We start from the raw sequence: 17690 nt of genomic DNA, 5'->3' as shown, positions 1-17690 counted from the left end.
TTCTAAGATTCTGTTAATAGCATCAGGTTATTTGTTATACACGTGTTTCAGCTTTTGTGGTCCCGTACAATATGTCAAAACATTTCATTCTGTTAAGGCTTTCTCTTTGTGAGCAGTCCTGATCTGATGATATGATGAATACAGTTATCCAAAAGCTTAAGCGTCTGGCACAGATATTATGCTATCTTTCTTGCAGCATCGGGATTTAACTTCTGAGGTTGCCATGCATCTGTTTTAGTTTTTTGCTTAGTGAGAAAGAGACATTTATCAATACTAAGAACTTGCATACTGACAATGGTGTATTGGAGAATGTAGAACTTATTTCAGTCAGTAGTGTAAACAATAGCATTTTTAACCTGGCTTTTTGACAGAAGTTTTGCATCTTCCACAACCGCCTTGTTTTATGTAACCTTATCTACTATTATTTGATTATCACGAATACATATTTTTCGAGGCTCCAGTACTCTCCAGATTTTCCAAATCACTTTGGGTACATTGTTCCAAAAGGCCATACCAATTACCTACCAGGTATATTACGGTTATATTACGTGTTTTGTTTTCACACTTGTTTGTGATCTAACTCTTATATGCCATGTAGGTTTAGTTTTCATAGCTGCTGACCTATGTACATCCATGGTTGGAGTGATTAACGTTGTTTATCCAAAGACTACTCTCTCATTCGCTTTACATTTTCAGACCAGTTATTCTTATCCAAGAAAATGTAAAATATGAAAGGAGTTCAGGTGTTTTCTCTGTTTCAATGTTCATAATTTCTTGTTTTATGTCCAATAAGATTTTCATTTTGGTAATGTTCAGTGAGGGTTTAGTCTTTGTTGTCTGCAATAATACCTTTAGAGAAAATAAACAACAATTTGTATACTGGGCTCTCTTTAAAGGCGAGGAATATTATGTAAGCCATATCTTATCAGATTTTTACTTTTCTATGTTCTTAGTGTCCTTGTCAAATTGCTCACTTGAGGTAATGGTGTAAAGTGGTATGTGAATCTCCCCCAAAACCTTTATCTCCATTTATTTGCATAATCTGGCCGTCTCTCCATCTAAGAGTTTTTACCTTCTCCCTATACCTATCTTACCCATTTTTGCTAGACTATCCAGAGAGGTAAGTATTTCTAAAGTTCAGTCTCTAACCTTGTATTCGTAGGATCCCATATTGATTGAATACGTCAAGATCGGCTTACCTTTAATAATGTAGGAAAATTGGTTCATCCGTTGCATTGTTTCTAGAGCAACGTTCCTCAGACCTTCACAACATGTATTATTCTCCAGGTTCAACTAATGTAGCTAGGGAGGTTTTTACTACACCCAGTTTCAAGTCACTGTGGTGGTGAACAGAGGGTTTTCTTCCAGAGTGTTAGACTGAATTTCTCTTCTGTTGGAGAAAAGGGCGAATTTGGGTGCTCTCCTACCTGGATCCCTGGATGTTTCCCCAGATGACAGTAGGAGTGGCACCAGTCTATACAGGAGTCTACTCGAAATTCCAGTTTAAATTTAATGCTCATTTATCCAGTTAGGATGTACGAAGCACTTTTTGATCAATATAGAATCATTATGTTGCTCATGGAAAAGAGTCCATTATCTCCTTGTAATTCTGAATGTGGAGTAATCCCATCCCAAGTCTTTGATTGAGCAAAGTTATTTCATGTCCTCCCCATAATACCAGGGGCAAGTGGAATGTACCTTATGAACTCAGTTCGGGAGATGATGTTCATAATTCCAGACTGCATTAGTTCTCTTCCTTTGGTTGAGCACGACATACGTGATCCTGTTATTACAAACCTAAAGTATTGCATTTGGGGCTTTTTTTAGGTAGAAGGGAAGGTTTATTTATTTTTGTGTTGCTTACTTTTACATCGTGAATATCAGTGGCTCAAAATGCATAACTTTATGGTTACAGGTTGTAGTTTACTCACAAGTATATTTATCTATCACATTGTGGTCCAATTGCCAACATGGGATAGAAGGACTAAGACTCCATAATTTCAACCCGAAGTAGTGGAACTTTGACTATCATGTTGGGACTGGCCTATAGTAATTACCATTCATGTACAATTTCACTCATGATACAGGAACAAAAGTAAAAGTGAAGAACATAAATGTTCTAGTTGTAGTGTATTCCCCTCACGAGAGTGCCAATCTTCTACTGTCATACCAATGATCTATGCAGATACTTATCAATGAGGGTTTCTAGCAATAAGCGTCAGAGACGGTAAATATGTTTTGGAAGTTCGCAATTTCCTAAATTGAAAATGTATATCGAATAATATTAACATTCTGTGACGTTCTCCCACCTTTCTTCCCCACTATGAGCCAGTGCTCGAGATTGAGTCAGTCTCGAAAAAGTGATAAAATTATCTGAAAAAGGTGCTAAAACAAAGTAGTGGGATAGAGATGCATTAACATGGTTAGAGAGTATCAAGATATAGATATCGCCCAAAGCAGTTGAGTTGGTATAAAAGAATGAAACAAATGAAAAAATCGGATCAATGCTTAGATGAGGAAGGAAAGAAGCCCTGGAGGTTAAGTAATAGCTATGAGTGTGGGAAGGTAAGTATTTCTGAAAATACATTTTCAACTTAAGAAAACGTAAATCACTCTCTCTCTCCTTCTAAGAGATACAAATGTTTAAGGTATAAACAGAATTCTTCTTTCTTTTGTCTGATACAGAAACATTTTATTGAAATAAACAAATGTTCCTCTTTTCTGATAAAGAAACTAATGTTTATGATACGAAGGTTATAATTCTATTCCCTGTCTGATAAGTAAACAACTTATGGTATAAATACAGGTTTCCTCTCTTTTATCTGATAGACATATGTTTCTGGTGTAAATAAAATCTTTACATTTTCTATCTGGAAAGCACACAAATGCTTAATATTTAAAAGTCCTTCTCTTGAGTATTTATGGAGTGAAAGAGAACTAGTCTGTCTCCACTCTGAGGAAAATACAACTGTTTATTAAAAAGTATTTGTTTTCTATCTGACAAGTAAAGAACTGTTTAAAGTATACAAATTATTATTCTGTCTTTTGTCAGCTAAAGAAAGAAATATTTGATATAAACAGTTATTCTGTGTGTTATCTGATAAAGGATTGAATGATCACTGTATAAGGTTTGTGTGTTTTTCTTATAGCAAAGCCACATCCGGCAAACCCCTGATTTTATGGTTTGTAAGTCCGTACGTTTAGCGCTGTACAACAGGGGACTACTGCAGAAGAGAATCTTTTTCTTTTGCCTGGTAAGGATATGAATATTTATTTTAAAAATCGTATGTGGTTTATCTGACAAGAAATATAATATTTACGATTTAAAAATAACCATCTCTTTTAGTTTCTTCTATGATAAGAGAACAAATTGATGGTATAAACAGAATCCTTCCGTCTCTTGAATAGTAAAGATACAAATGCTTACAGTATAAAGAAAATCCTTATCTTGTTTTTTAAGCATACGGATATTTATTGTAAAAATATTCTTTTATCTAATAAGTAAACAAATATTTATGGCATAGCTAAAATCCCTTTTTTGTAATTTCTTATATGGAATCAAGTATTTATTATATGAAAAATGAAAGACAAAGGTTTAAGGAACAAATACCGTTCTTATGTCTCCTCTTTATGAGGACAATGTTTATGGTATAAAGATAATTTTTCTTGCTCTTATCTGTCTTGATGGTGTAAACAGAAACCTTCCTTTTACTGTTTAAGTAGGAAATATTTTTTTTGATGTTAAAAGGAAATATTCTTCTTTGTTGTCTGATAAAACAAATATTATGGTATATGTTATCTGATAAAGAAACTAATGTGTATGACAAAAAAATCGGGTTGTCCTTTTTCTGTTAAAAACACCAATATTTATAGTATAGACAGTTCTTCTGCCTCCTGTTTTATAAATGTAAAGATACTTTTGTTTATGGTATAAACAGTCTCTCTATCTCTAACCTGATAAAGAAGCAATTATTTCTGACATAACCGTAATCCTTACACTTCTCTTCTGATAATGGCATGAATATTTTGAATATAATGAAAGCGCTTTTATCTTTTGTCTGGTAAAGAAATTTTTTACGGTATAAAGACAATCGTTCTACCTCTTTCATCAGAAATCAAATATACCTGATAACTATAGACATGTTTATGGTATAAACAGAAATCAAATATACCTGATAACTATAGACATGTTTATGGTATAAACAAGATTATCCTTGTTTTTTTATGTAGTAAAGAATAAAATGTTAATTTTAGATTTTTTCCAATCATGCGATAAGGATACAATTGTTTATTTATAAGTAAAATCCTTAAACATTTTATCTCATAAGGAATCAAATATGTAGTGTGTGAAAATAATTATCCATATCTTGTCTGATAACAACGAAAATTCCTATCATATGAACACAACGTTTCGTTCTTCTTCGGTAAGGAAACAAATATTGATCTTGTAAAATCAAGGTTTTTGTCTGATATGGAACAAATATTTAGGCAAAAATAATCACCATTCTTATGTCCATTATCTAATAAGGAAACAATTGTTTTTGGTACGAGCATAATACTTTTTCTCTGCCTGATGAAGAAACAAATATTTAAGGTATAGATAAAATACTTGTCTCTTCTCATATAAGAAAGCAAATATTTAAGATATAAAAAGTATCCTTCCATCTATTGTTAAGGATTCAAATGTTTAAGGTAAAAATAAAATGAAACCTAACAGGAGGTAATTACAGATTTCATGATTTAAGTTCAAGTATTCAAACAGCCCTGCATGCAAGATGATACGTACCTAACAAGTATTAAGCTACAAGTTGCGTAGCATGAGCTAAGAGCAAACTTTGTAATGTAATAGCCTTAAACATTGTCGGTGTGAACGTGCTTTGTAGTCATTATGAAAAAACTTATACATTGGGTAAATGAAGTGTGCCATTGACCATTATTTAGTTCTTGACATTATATAGCCGCACAACAGCAGGTGTTATAAATAAACTAGGTATTCAGAAAATTGTACAATCTCAAAGTCTATGTTCAAGGGAAGTCCAGTTCAATCTACATTTTCACTTTCTGTTGGACGATAACAGATATTTCTTTAACTGGTTCACGAGTGAACTAACATAGGATGTTGTAGCACATGAAGTCGTGTCACAATATACAAAAAGAGAATGAAACATTGATATACATTTCTATGATTAAAAAAAATCCCAAGTATTTCTCCAACACATTCGCTACTACTTAATCAAAATTACTACAATAAAATCAATAACATTATCCAATATATCTACAGCATACTTTCCACATGCTTCTCAACTACCATTCTGAACACCGCCCTCAACAGTACGGCTATACGTATAGCCACTGCAACAATCTAATTACAGCTTAAAAAAATAAACAATAGCACACCTAAAGAAGAAAACATCTACAATACAGTACTAAAACATGCCTCCCTCAAAGTCCTAAAACATCTAAAGAATGTGTATGACCTATCACTTTTCTCAGGTTATCTCCCGCAAACAATCATCACACTAATTCCTAAAAAAAATTAAAAAAAGATAAAAATAAAAATAAAACCCGTATGACTTCTGGCCAATCAATTACATCAACTGCATTCCAAAATTGTTAGAATAAATAATAACAACTAAAGAATTATGGATGTTACGATACAACAATAATCTCTCTTAAATTCAAAACGCAGGTAGGAAAAACAGACAAAGCTCAGATTTTGTCAGACTAATCGGAAAATCCTTTAACGGGTTCAGTAAATATCAAGTTACAGTTGCCACCTTCCTTGAAGTTCAATAAGCTTTCAACACTATTTGGCAAAATGGACTAAAATGTAAAATGTAAAAATGTATCTCTAACTTTCTCAAAAACAGAACAGCAAATTTGAAAATTAAGAACAACATCTCCATTCCATTCAATGAAGAGGTTCCTAAAAGCGCAGTCCTCATCCTTCTCTTATACATGCTCTTCGTAAACGACCTTCCCCAAACTGTCACACCACTCACGCATGCTTCTCATTACGCAAATGATATAGCCATTTTAAGTACTTCCAAATACCCAATTCTAGCCGCTTCCACATTGCAAAAAAAAAAACCCAGTAAAATCACAATATGGTCCACGACAAAACTCAAGCCATAATATTCCACAGAAGTCTCAACAAAAAATATAAAACTTAGAGATTTAAATCTTAAAGTTTGCAACTCCAATATCACATTGTCATCATTAATCAAATTCCTAGGCATGACACTCAACCACAATATCACAAAGCATTCACACATAAAAGAAATATACAAAAAGCTTCAAGCAAGAATAGTACACTTCAAAATGATAAGCCAACATATACACGGCTGCAAAACACACACAATGCTTCATATTTAGAAAACATCCATCAAACCCTTAATAGAATACGATCGTATGATCACCTGTAATATGAAAGAAACTTAGTTCTTTAAATTACAAAAACTTCAAAATCAAGTATCTAGATTAGCATACCATCTCTCACAATATGCGCCTTCACACAACATAGAGAACCATTGGGAAGCATCCCATATCAAGACCAAGCTACTCAGGTTAGAAAAACGTGCTGTATTAAAGCCATAAATGATAACTCTCCCACTTTTCACCTCCCTTCTTTAGAAGTTACTTATCTTATCTGGAGAAAGTACATTTCGTTATACAGTCTGATGTATGCAGACATCCACACAAAGTCCAGTCTGCACATTATCTGGGCCTGGTTTTAATTCAGTCCCATTCAGTGAAAGTGGATTTTTTGAGGTTCTCCCGTTTCTCCCCATACCAAACTTGTAGGCATTGGATCTATAGATTACAACCATGGTATTTGTATTGACAGATCCACACCAGATGTCTTTACATCGACTGTTGTTGTTGTTTTGAATTAAGAACAAAACTACACAATGGGCTATCTGTGCTCTGTCCACCACGGGTATTGAAACCCGGTTTTTAGCATTGTAAGTCCGCAAACATACCGCCGAGCCACTGGGGGGTTTCATCGACTGTGTCTACTTCACCTCATACCACACGTTCCTAATTACCTCGTGCATTAAAATCTTAAACTTATGACGCCAAAAATTACCTCTTTATTATAGTTAATGCACTAAATCTCTAAATAAACAATAATTATCTGTTGCAGAGTCAAGGAAGATAGATCTAACTTCTAGTACCACAGATGTCCAAATCTTGGCAACCGGCAACTTTACTGATTTGTTCTCATCTAAAATCCTTTCATGTATTTAGGATTTCGGTGTTATGCTCACAGTCAACTTCATAGTTTCTCTTCGATAACAATAATAAACAAAGAGTCTGAATATATAAAATTAATATTTTGTGTATTGCAGTTGAAATGTTTGTATAACATACTTCATAATTATACACATGTGAAACTTGATCTTACAAGTTACGGGAAAAACTGTTTTTTGTATTAAGTTACGTATTACAATTTCAAATAGTCTAAAACTAAGTTAAATTGTAATTGAGATTTGAAAGGTAAATAAAATGTCAATATGTATAAATATATGATACTTGCCAACAACATTGATACAAACAGTTTTCTTTTTTAATACAAATATATTTTAATATACAAAAAATAATAATACAATACATGATAAGGGTTATTTCAAATAATTATCTATACAAAAGTTTAATAAACTTGCAAACAGTATTGAGTCTTCTATCTGGTTCTGCAGTTCCTTTATCTTATCGAGGATTCGCGATGAGCAAATTAATTTAGAGTTAATGTAAATACAACTGAATTTAACAAGGAGCTAGCTGGTTCTGTATTCTTCATTTATGGTATCCCAACTATATCAAACTAATAATATATCTTGGTGCGTAGCGTTGGTTACATTCATAGATGTGAGGAGAGTTTCTAGAAATTTCAGCTTGTACAACAATACCGACGATACACTAGTGTTTAAGTACACATATATATTGTTGAATCTTACACTTGTTGTTTGAAATTTCGCAAAAAAGCTACTCGAGGGCTATCTGTGCTAGCCGTCCCTAATTTAGCAGTGTAAGACTAGAGGGAAGGCAGCTAGTCATCACCATCCACCGCCAACTCTTGGACTACTCTTTTACCAACGAAAAGTGGGATTGACCGTCACATTATAACGCCCCCACGGCTGGGAGGGCGAGCATGTTTGGCGCGACTCGGGCGCGAACCCGAAACCCTCAGATTACGAAGCGCATGCCTTAACGCGCTAGGCCATGCCAGGCCCGAATCTTACACTCAGAAATTTTCTACAAGTTTAGTAAATAGGCGGGAATTTCGCAATACAGATTTAACAACATAAGTTGTGTACGTCTAAATATAAATTTAACTTAAACACACACCGATATTAAAATAGATACATTATAGTAAATCCGTCACAGTTAACATAAACATAGTTTCGACATATCTTGTATGCATAACATTATAAAAATAACAAGTACTGTTTTATTATCTACGATCGTTATCAAGATATTATGTTCTGTATTGGTGTACAGCCCATCAAAACTGACAGGGGGCAAGTACTACCGCTTACGCTTCACATTTCATACCTAACCAAAATAAATAAATTTTGTAAAATCATGCTTGACAAACAAAGAAGCAGAAAAGTGCATCGAAACAGTAAAACGTTGATAAATTCCTTTGTGAGCCAATCAAAATTAAGATTATTGATGAAATAAATTTGTGGCATATTTATAGGATAGTTGTAGATAAAAATAAGTTACATTGACAACTTCTAACATACAGAAAACCCAGTACGTTTTTGCAACACTATGTTCCAACAATGACTTCTATGTTATGGAAGAATATTTTTAATTTTTTAATTTAGTCTCCGTTAATTAAAGAGGTTTTTTTTTTACTAAAAACGTTGGTGATAGAATAGAACATACCTTAATTCATAGACGATTTACCTTTAAAATAATATTTTTTCTTTCATGATAACTTTCATTCACTTTGTTCAAGGTTAGGTGTGGGTGGGTTTTCTTATAGCAAAGCCACATCTGGCTATCTGCTGAGCCCACCGAGGGGAACCGAACCCCCTAATTTTAGTGTTGTAAATCCGTAGACTTACTGCTGTATTAGCGGGGGCGCAAGGATAGGTGATCCCATACTAAGGTTAGACTTGGCCCTGCATGACCAGGTGGTTAAGGCACTCGACTCGTAAGTTGAGGGTCGCGGGTTCGAATCCCGGTCGCACCAAATATGCTCTCCCTTTCAGCCGTGGGGGCATTATAATGTGATGGGTAATCCCAATATTTGTTGATAAAAGAGTAGCCCAAGAGTTGGCGGTGGGTGGTAATGACTAGCTGTCTTCCCTCTAAATACGGCTAGCACAGATAACCCTCGTGTAGCTTTGCGCGAAATTCAAAAACAAACAAATAATTCTCTAGACTTACAAGGTTCACAGCATCCCCTAACGGTCCTTTTTCATCTCTATCACTAAAATCATAATGGGCAGACACTAATTGAACTATTATATTAAGTTATTTCCATCTCAACAGTTACAAAGTTTTTCGGTTCTGAATTAGTTTGTAAATTTCAGGAGTTAATAATGTCCAGTGTTATGATGTATGCCTCCTCTGAGCTGTGGGTGTTGTCTTTTCAGTAGCTATAGAAATCACTTTTGTAACGTCTTTCACGTATTAGTTGTCGTTATTTAATTAGTCGGGTTAGCTAGAAGGGCATTTACTAATGTGTTGGAGTTGTTCCAGTCAGTTTTATTGTAATCACATGCCCGTGGGAAATTTATGGGTGTGTCTTATCTGTTAATTTGGAGAGAGAGAGATAGGAAAGTGGTCGTTAGACACGGCAAAATGTTCTGAGAAGTTTCAATAGATAGGTAGAGTTAAATCGGAATTATTGTTACGTCAAGTAGGTTGTAAGAATCTGTAACTGTGTGGTAGTGACTGGAATTATTGTTACGTCAACTAGGTCGTAAGAGTCTGTAACTGTATATGGTTATTGCTGTTCATGACGTGCATGTTATTGTTCGTGAGAAGTGTGTGATGGGCTGAATCTCTGGGGTTGATTCCGGAGCTATCCAAGTTGGTGTGAGAGGCATTAAAATTAGGATGGGTTTAGGATGCATTAAAAGGCAGGTTGAAAGGAAGTTTATGTTTAACGGTTTACTAGATGAACATTTTGCAGCTAAAAAAATCGTGATTTTTATTACAGAAAATTCTTTCATTCATTTTTGAAATATTTTCTTTCAATTGATACGCGGTGTGAAAGTGATGTTTAAAATTTCACTCTTGTGAATAACTTAAATTCTGGAATTTTAATGCTACTTCCTTCTTTTGCAGGTCTGGCATGGCCAGGTGGATTAAGGCGTTCGACTCGTAACCCGAGGGTCGCGGGTTTGAATCCCGGTCGCACCAAACATGCTCGTCCTTTCAGCCGTGGGGTTGTTATAATGTGACGGTCAATCCCACTATTTGTTAGTAAAAGAGTAGCTCAAGAGTTGGCGGCGGGTGGTGATGACTAGCTACCTTCCCTCTAGTCTTACACTGTTAAATTAGGGACGGCTAGCGCTGATAGCCCTCATGAAGCTTTGCGCGAAATTCAAAAACAAACAAACAAACCTTCATTTGCTAGAGTTTCTGAAATTATAATTATTTCTGCAATATTTCTGATCAGGTTGAATATTTCAAGTTTTTTACACTTGTATAAAATGGTTAGTGTGTTTCTGAATGTTGCGCATTACTCTTACGAGGTTCCACGCTTTGTGCAATATGGTTTGGCTTTAGTGTTTGTAGCAGAAAGCAGTGTTTAGATTAGTCGCATTTGTAGATAATGTTTGTTTGTTTGTTTTTGACTTTCGCACAAAGCTACTCGAGAGCTATCTGTGCTAGCCGTCCCTAATTTAGCAGTGTAAGACTAAAGAGAAGGCAGCTAGTCATCACCACCCACCGCCAACTCTTGGACTACTCTTTTACCAACAAATAGTGGGATTGACCGTCACATTATACACCCTCACGGCTGGGAGGGCGAGCATGTTTAGCGCGACGCGGGCGCGAACCCGCGACCCTCAGATTACGAGTCGTACGCCTTAACACGCTTGGCCATGCCGGGCCTGTAGATAATGAGGGTGTTGTATGCTTCACTTAGTGAGAAAGGCCAGTCTGAGTTAATGTGCGTATGCTGTTGTTTTATTTTGTGTGTGTGTTGCTACGTGTCTCTGAGCGTGTTTGTCTTTTTATATACAACAGCTTCATAGGTGTTATTTAACAGGGTTTGTGCAGATGTGATGTTTGTTATGGCAGTGAAAGTGAATGGTTTTGTTTGTCTTTGGAACTGTAACAGAAAAGGGGTTGAATTGTGTAGATGGTTGAAAAATTATTTTGCTTGGGAAGCGAAAATCAGTGGAGCTGCTGGGGGCTGGGTAAGGGTAGTTTGTAGTGAATTAGGTTGAGTCTGTTTATAATAGCCTAATATTTTGGGCAAATTCTGTATCTTGCTACGTATAAGTCTTGGCAATTTGCACATTTCGCCTCATCTCATTGGTTGGGGTAATAATCAACCTCTTGTGGGCCGGAACACCTGACAGGTCTCGGGTTAGCAGTGACATTGTGTTTCGAGTGCCCTAATTTCTAACACTTGATGCACCCGCTGTAGCACCAACTTTAGAAGGGGTTTTGAGGCCTCATTTCTACACTTTGTGAAAAAGAGCGTGCAGCCACTGTTGAATAAGCTGTAGTGTTCTTTGTCATCGAAACTAATTTTAATCAGTGGTGTTTTTTTTCCTTAGTTTTAAACGAAACGATCTTCTCTACCCCTTTTCGGAGACAGTCTCGAAGCTACCAGGCTTTCGTGGATTTCATTGGCTTCACTGTTGTGTTTAATTACTAAAGGATGTAGCTGGTAAGTGTTTGTAGGAGTGTGCATTGATGAACACTAGTGGTCCAATGTGTTTAATTACTAAAGTGTGTAGCTGCTAAATGTTTGTAGGAGTGTGCACAGATGAGCACTAGTGATCCAGCGGGCTAATATGTGTGTGAAATCTTGGGGTTCCGTAGTCCTTCTTCATAAAGCCTTCTGATTTCTTTTAATTTTATGTTCGGAAACAATTTTCGAAATTCTCCAGCCACTTGAGGCTGCTTGTAGAACAGTAGGAACAAATAGTACGGGTATGAGTGGTTTATTGACAATGTAGGTTGTTTAGTTGTTCGAGTGTGTTGTGTTGATAGAATTGTTCTTGTTGAAATAATTTTCATTTGGTTTAGGGGAGATACTTACTGCGTGGCTCTACTTTTCTCAGTTTCTTCTTCACGGCGGTCAAGTATTAGTGTTTGACTCGGATGAAGACAAGACCAGCGAGTAGCATGAGTCTATTTCTGAGTCTGATAGGACAGGGTTGGAAGTAAAACAGTCAATTTTAACGTTGACAGTGTTATAAACATCTGCCCAATGGATAATCTCATTGATTATCCCCTAATGGCACACTTTGACGACACATTGGGCAACACTTTTTGATTTCAATAATGATCCCTCTAAACACACACACAGAGGCGGCTTCTATTGATGGTAAATGGACTGATAAGTCACTTTTTTTGAATAGCTTTGTGCTAAAAAGCAAATTTTTAACTTAGGAAGAAAATGTTTCAGTTAAAAGACATGCTACTGTTTCAACCTTCACTTTGTTTAGACAGTTGTAATTATCGCACATCAAACATTATATATACAGTAGTAATTAGTTTTTTCTACAGTTTTGATAAATACTTTGCAATTTCATTATTAGTTGTTTAAAAGTTTGAAATAAATTATTTTTATATGTTTGTGTTTGTAGTATGTTGAACATAATAATTTATATATTTTTCCCCTTAGGTATTGTATTTCCTTAAAATCCACAGCGTCTATCCACACAATGAAAATGAGTGGAATGAATAATGAAGTTTTGATGTCATCAAAAATCAAGAAAAAATCAAGCAGCTTACCTACAGAGAGTAGATTGGAAACTGTGGATCACATATCAACATTCAGAGAACATGATAAAGAAAAAAAAATTAAAAAAAATACTCAGCAGAGAAATGTGAGTGATTACCGCTACTCTTGTTTACCTTTAAAGTCATTTGAAGGAAACCACTTTAGTCAACATGAAAGTTCGTTAAGCTCAGATACATCATGTTCATCACTAGAGTTTCATAGACCCGAAGAATGGCAAAAAAAACTGAGTCAGCAGAGACAGTCTGCAAATCTCTCCGAAGAACAACAGAGATTATATTCTTTTGTATTTGGCTTGTCTGATTTCAATAATCCAGTTCAACCCAATAAATTATCTGGAACCTACATACCTCTTAAAGAAAATCGACATATGTACTTAGGCATTCAGGATAAAAACGACAAACGAGAATCCACAATTTCAAGTGTTTCATCAAAGAGTTCTACAGATAGCTGGACTAGAAAGGAAAGGCGTGAAGCTTTAAAAGCTAGGGTTGAAGCACAACGTGAACAATTAGGTGAAAGCTCTTCAGAAGAAGAGATGACTCAGAAGCATTCGCGTTGTTATAGTGATATAGGTTTGCACCGTGATAACAGATTAAAATCAACACGATCAGAGAAATATCATAAACGGCGATCTCAAGATGAAGCAAATGTAAAATGCATTGGAAGTCCAGATAAAGTAGTTGATTTACATGAAAAGCATGTCAGTGAAAATATCAAAAAGCCTCCAGTTGCTCCATATTTAGGACTTTGCTATAACTGGCAAGAGTCTAATATTTATAAAGATCTGACTGTAAAAGAGGAAGAACAAAACTGTCAGAGAATTAAAGATAATGCATACGAAACTAAGACTTCTAACTTTGAGATGAACAAGTTATTAGACGAAACTCGTTCTGTTTCTTCACTAGCTCATTTTACAAGTAATTCTAATGCAACAAAAGAAAGATCCCAACTTCCCGATAATCCTTCTTCTTGTATTTCTCCAGATATCTCTTTCTGTTCTGCATCAGGGATAAAATACTCACGAGCTTCTCCTAGGACTCAGCAACGGGAAATTAGTCATCGAAAATTTTCCCTACCAATTAATTTGTTGACGAGAGTGACTTCTACTATTACAACAGGAAGGGAATCATTAGCAGATGCATTGATCACATCAGTATCTGGAAGTACCTGTATAAATAGTCATATAAGTGCCAGTTGTTTATCTTTAGATTCAGAGATCTGTTCAAAAGATGATCAATCTGTTCAACAAGCATATACTACATCGTCTGTGGTATGTGGTTCATCCCTTAGGAAAGAGCCCACTCTTGCTTTAGACGCCCCGAGCTCTGCCTTATGTGACCCACATTTTGGAAAAACATTCAAACCACTTCCAAACAATTCGTGTCCTGTAACATGTTGCCCACCTGCTGTGCAAACAATGAAACCAATTCAAGTAATTTCCCATCCCATCATGAGTTACACGTTCGTTGGACAAACAAACACACCACCAAACATTTCACATCCATTAAATCAAGCCTCAACTGATGGACGAGCACCCACTCCTCCTCCAAGATCCTCTCAGTCCAAAATTGTTTATAACGAAACTGTCCATCAGTTGTGTAGTTCTCAAACAAATTTAATAAATCATTCATTACTCACACACACAGAGTCACAGAAAGCAATTGATAAACACACGGTTAATTATAATTCTTCCATCAATCAGAGGAAATTTGTACTTAATGAAAAATATTCTAATTCAAGAAGTAAAATTCAACAATCCCCCAAAAGCGAAGGAAAAATAGGAAATACATGTGTCACTGACACTTCTTCTAAAATAAAAATGCATGAGAAAGAAATATCACAACATACGAAAAATTCCAACACTTTTACAGCAAGCAAAAATAATATGATATATAGTTACACAGATATGCCACCAAAACAAACTCTTGCCTCTCTAATAAATTGTTCTAAATCCTGTGCTCCCGTATATTCCTATACTGATCAAGCTCCACTATCTAAAACCTTTCTAAACAAAAATTTCCCAGAAAAAACTGATATTTTAAATGTACATGATTCTCAGAGGAATGTGAAAAACAGCACTAATTTTGTAGAAATGATGTCAGGCATCCGAACAAGGCAGAGAAACAGAATGACTGTCAGCAATAATAAGTTTAATGTTCGAGTTCCCAAAATAAATGATTACCTTGCTAGGCCAGAAGAAGTAAAAATTAATGAGCAAGAACAATCCCAAGTTAATTGTAACTGCGAAATGACTGAAACTGATTTTTGTAATAAAATGATAAATTCCTTTAACCGAGATACGTGCTGCACTTTGAAAACTTCAGGCAACTGTGCTTTGTCAGAGAGTAAATGTAGCTTCACAGATTCAGTAGAAAATAATGCTTCACTCTTCCTTCCAGACAAAATACATTCGGGTTCTACTCTCAGTTTGGAGACAGCTAAAAAACAAATCGACGAGTTTGTACAGAGGGAAAGAAAGAAAAAAGTTTTCTGAAAATTTTGTTAATGCAGTTAAGGAACTTCAAGAAATATATAATAATTTGAGGTTTACTGACGAGGAGTTAGCGTTTCAAGAACAGAATAACTCTCATCCTCCATCAATAAAGGCTAAATGTGGCAAACTTACAGTGTCTCAAGAATGTAAAGATTCTTCTGTTTTTAACCGTGTACAAAATATTAGTAACAAAATGCAACCTATTGCTGGTTATCCCTTGACTCGTAGCAGTAGTGATGGAAAGAATTACAGTTTGAAATCTGAAGTAAAAAGCAAAACTGAATCTTTACTCAACGCAATTTCTTCTTCTGATACATCCTATAGACGAAGATTCAGTGTATCAAACAGTGTTGAGAATGACCCTTCATTCAATATCTCTACACCAGGACAAAATAAACTTTTCACGACAACACAAAAAAAGCCTAAGGAAAAAAAATCACAATTTCCAGAATTAATCTCAACAACAAAAGCAGAAAAACTCTTGAATGAGGAGAGTCAGAGTTCACATATGGATCAAATGAAGGAAGATAAATTTCATGAACATCCTCCTGTTTACAGAACAACTTATTCTCGACCTCTCTCTAATATTCCCCCATTTTAATACTGAATCCGAAAAAAGAGAAAAAAATACCTTTTTAGAAAAGACAAATTTAAGATTACTTAATGAAATAGACTGCAAAAATTATTCAAAAGATCGGCTTAACCATAATAAAGAAACTACTGATATTTGTTTTGTTGACTGCGAAAAGAAAAAGAAACATCGAGCTGTACGTTCACTATCTGCAAATATAGCCAATATTGCCTTTAGTAAAGAACTTAATAATAATTCTAGAGATTTTGAACGAGCTCAGAGCATCATTGGCATGAATGCCGACGGAGAAAACTGTTTGTTTAGTGGAAAACATGAAGCCTCATTTAACTGCAATTCACCCAAATCTTTAATGAAGATGTCTACAGAAGTCCAACAGATAAAAGACGTTCGAGTCTCCAAACACATGTCTGTCAATTTTGCACATGAAAATGCTTCTGATAAACAAATAGTTAGTCGAGAATGTCGATGCACTGGAAGTGCAGAAGAACAAGATAATGTGGTAAACTTACAGTTAAGGAAAAACGACCACACAAACTCCGTAGCAAGTGACTTTATAAATCTTAAAGTTACTAGAGAAACACAAGAGCCCACTGGACGAACAAACAGACCAATGTCACTTAAATTAAACTCACCAAAGGTGGCCTCTGCTTGTCACAGAATCTGTCAATCAACCCCAAGTCTGATCAAGCAAATACATCCACTAAAATTGTCACCAACCTCGAAATATTTTCAACCGCAAGATATCCATGAACTGAAGCATTCTATAACACCGTTAGATGAAAGACAATTAGACGACCTCCTCTCAACTTTAGTAAGTAATTCGAACAGTGGAGTCATTGAGTAGCCTGTATTTTCAAGTTCCTAAAGATTCGGAAAAGCTAAAGATCGTCGCATACTGCCTTTCAATACCCATGTGTCAATGAGAACTTTTATACTTAGATTGAGCACTAATTTTATAAATATTATTACCTATATTGTTATACTTGCGTCAATGCATAAAGATATTTCGATTATGAGAACATTTTATTCTCACCAGTGCATAAATTATAAGCTGTCTTGTAATTTTGTGAAATAAAAGTGCTATCTTGATAGCAAACCTGAATGTTGAATTCTAACCACAACTTGAGCATAACACTTTTCTAAACTCTTATTACAGTTGAAACGTTGATTCTTGTTACATGTTTTTTCGTTTATGGACTATATCATTATTAAATTCAAACATGCAAAAAAACTAAATATTATAATAATTAACTCGGGCCCGGCATGGCCAAGCGTGTTAAGGCGTGCGACTCGTAATCTGAGGGTCGCGGGTTCGCATCCTCGTCGCGCCAAATATGCTCGCTCTTTCAGCCGTGGGGGCGTTATAATGTTACGGCCAATCCCACTATTCGTTGGTAAAAGAGTAACCCAAAAGTTGGCGGTGGGTGGTGATGACTAGCTGCCTTCCCTCTAGTCTTACACTGCTAAATTAGGGACGGCTAGTGCAGATAGCCCTCGAATAGCTTTGTGCGAAATTAAAAAACAACAACAATTTTTAATTGTGTAGTTGCATACATCTATTACTTCTGATACAGTAAATAATTAGGATTATTGCCTGAAGAGACAGTTTATAATTTTTCTTTGTGTATTTTCTGTCACAAAAACATTCAAAATGA

General features: G+C 35.4%; 1 protein-coding gene across 4 annotated transcripts in view; it reads left to right on the top strand.

Moving 5' to 3' along the window:
* The window catches only part of LOC143247445 (uncharacterized), a 50076-nt gene extending 34155 nt beyond the window's left edge, over positions 1-15921 (top strand). Inside the window, exons 2-4 of one of the 4 annotated variants that reach the window (XM_076495554.1) lie at positions 3150-3254; positions 11754-11866; positions 12830-15921. In XM_076495554.1, coding sequence (XP_076351669.1) covers positions 12870-15443 — 2574 coding nt within the window. In that variant the 5' untranslated portion in view covers positions 3150-3254; positions 11754-11866; positions 12830-12869 and the 3' untranslated portion in view covers positions 15444-15921. The remainder of the gene's footprint in view (positions 1-3149; positions 3255-11753; positions 11867-12829) is intronic. The other 3 variants (XM_076495553.1, XM_076495556.1, XM_076495555.1) reach the window with 3 other exon arrangements.
* Positions 15922-17690: the final 1769 nt, after the last annotated feature.

Source organism: Tachypleus tridentatus, chromosome 3 (genome assembly GCF_004210375.1).
Source record: "Tachypleus tridentatus isolate NWPU-2018 chromosome 3, ASM421037v1, whole genome shotgun sequence".
Lineage (NCBI taxonomy): Eukaryota > Metazoa > Arthropoda > Merostomata > Xiphosura > Limulidae > Tachypleus > Tachypleus tridentatus.
Note: the sequence above shows the minus strand (reverse complement) of the source record. Positions and strands in the feature narration are given on the sequence as shown.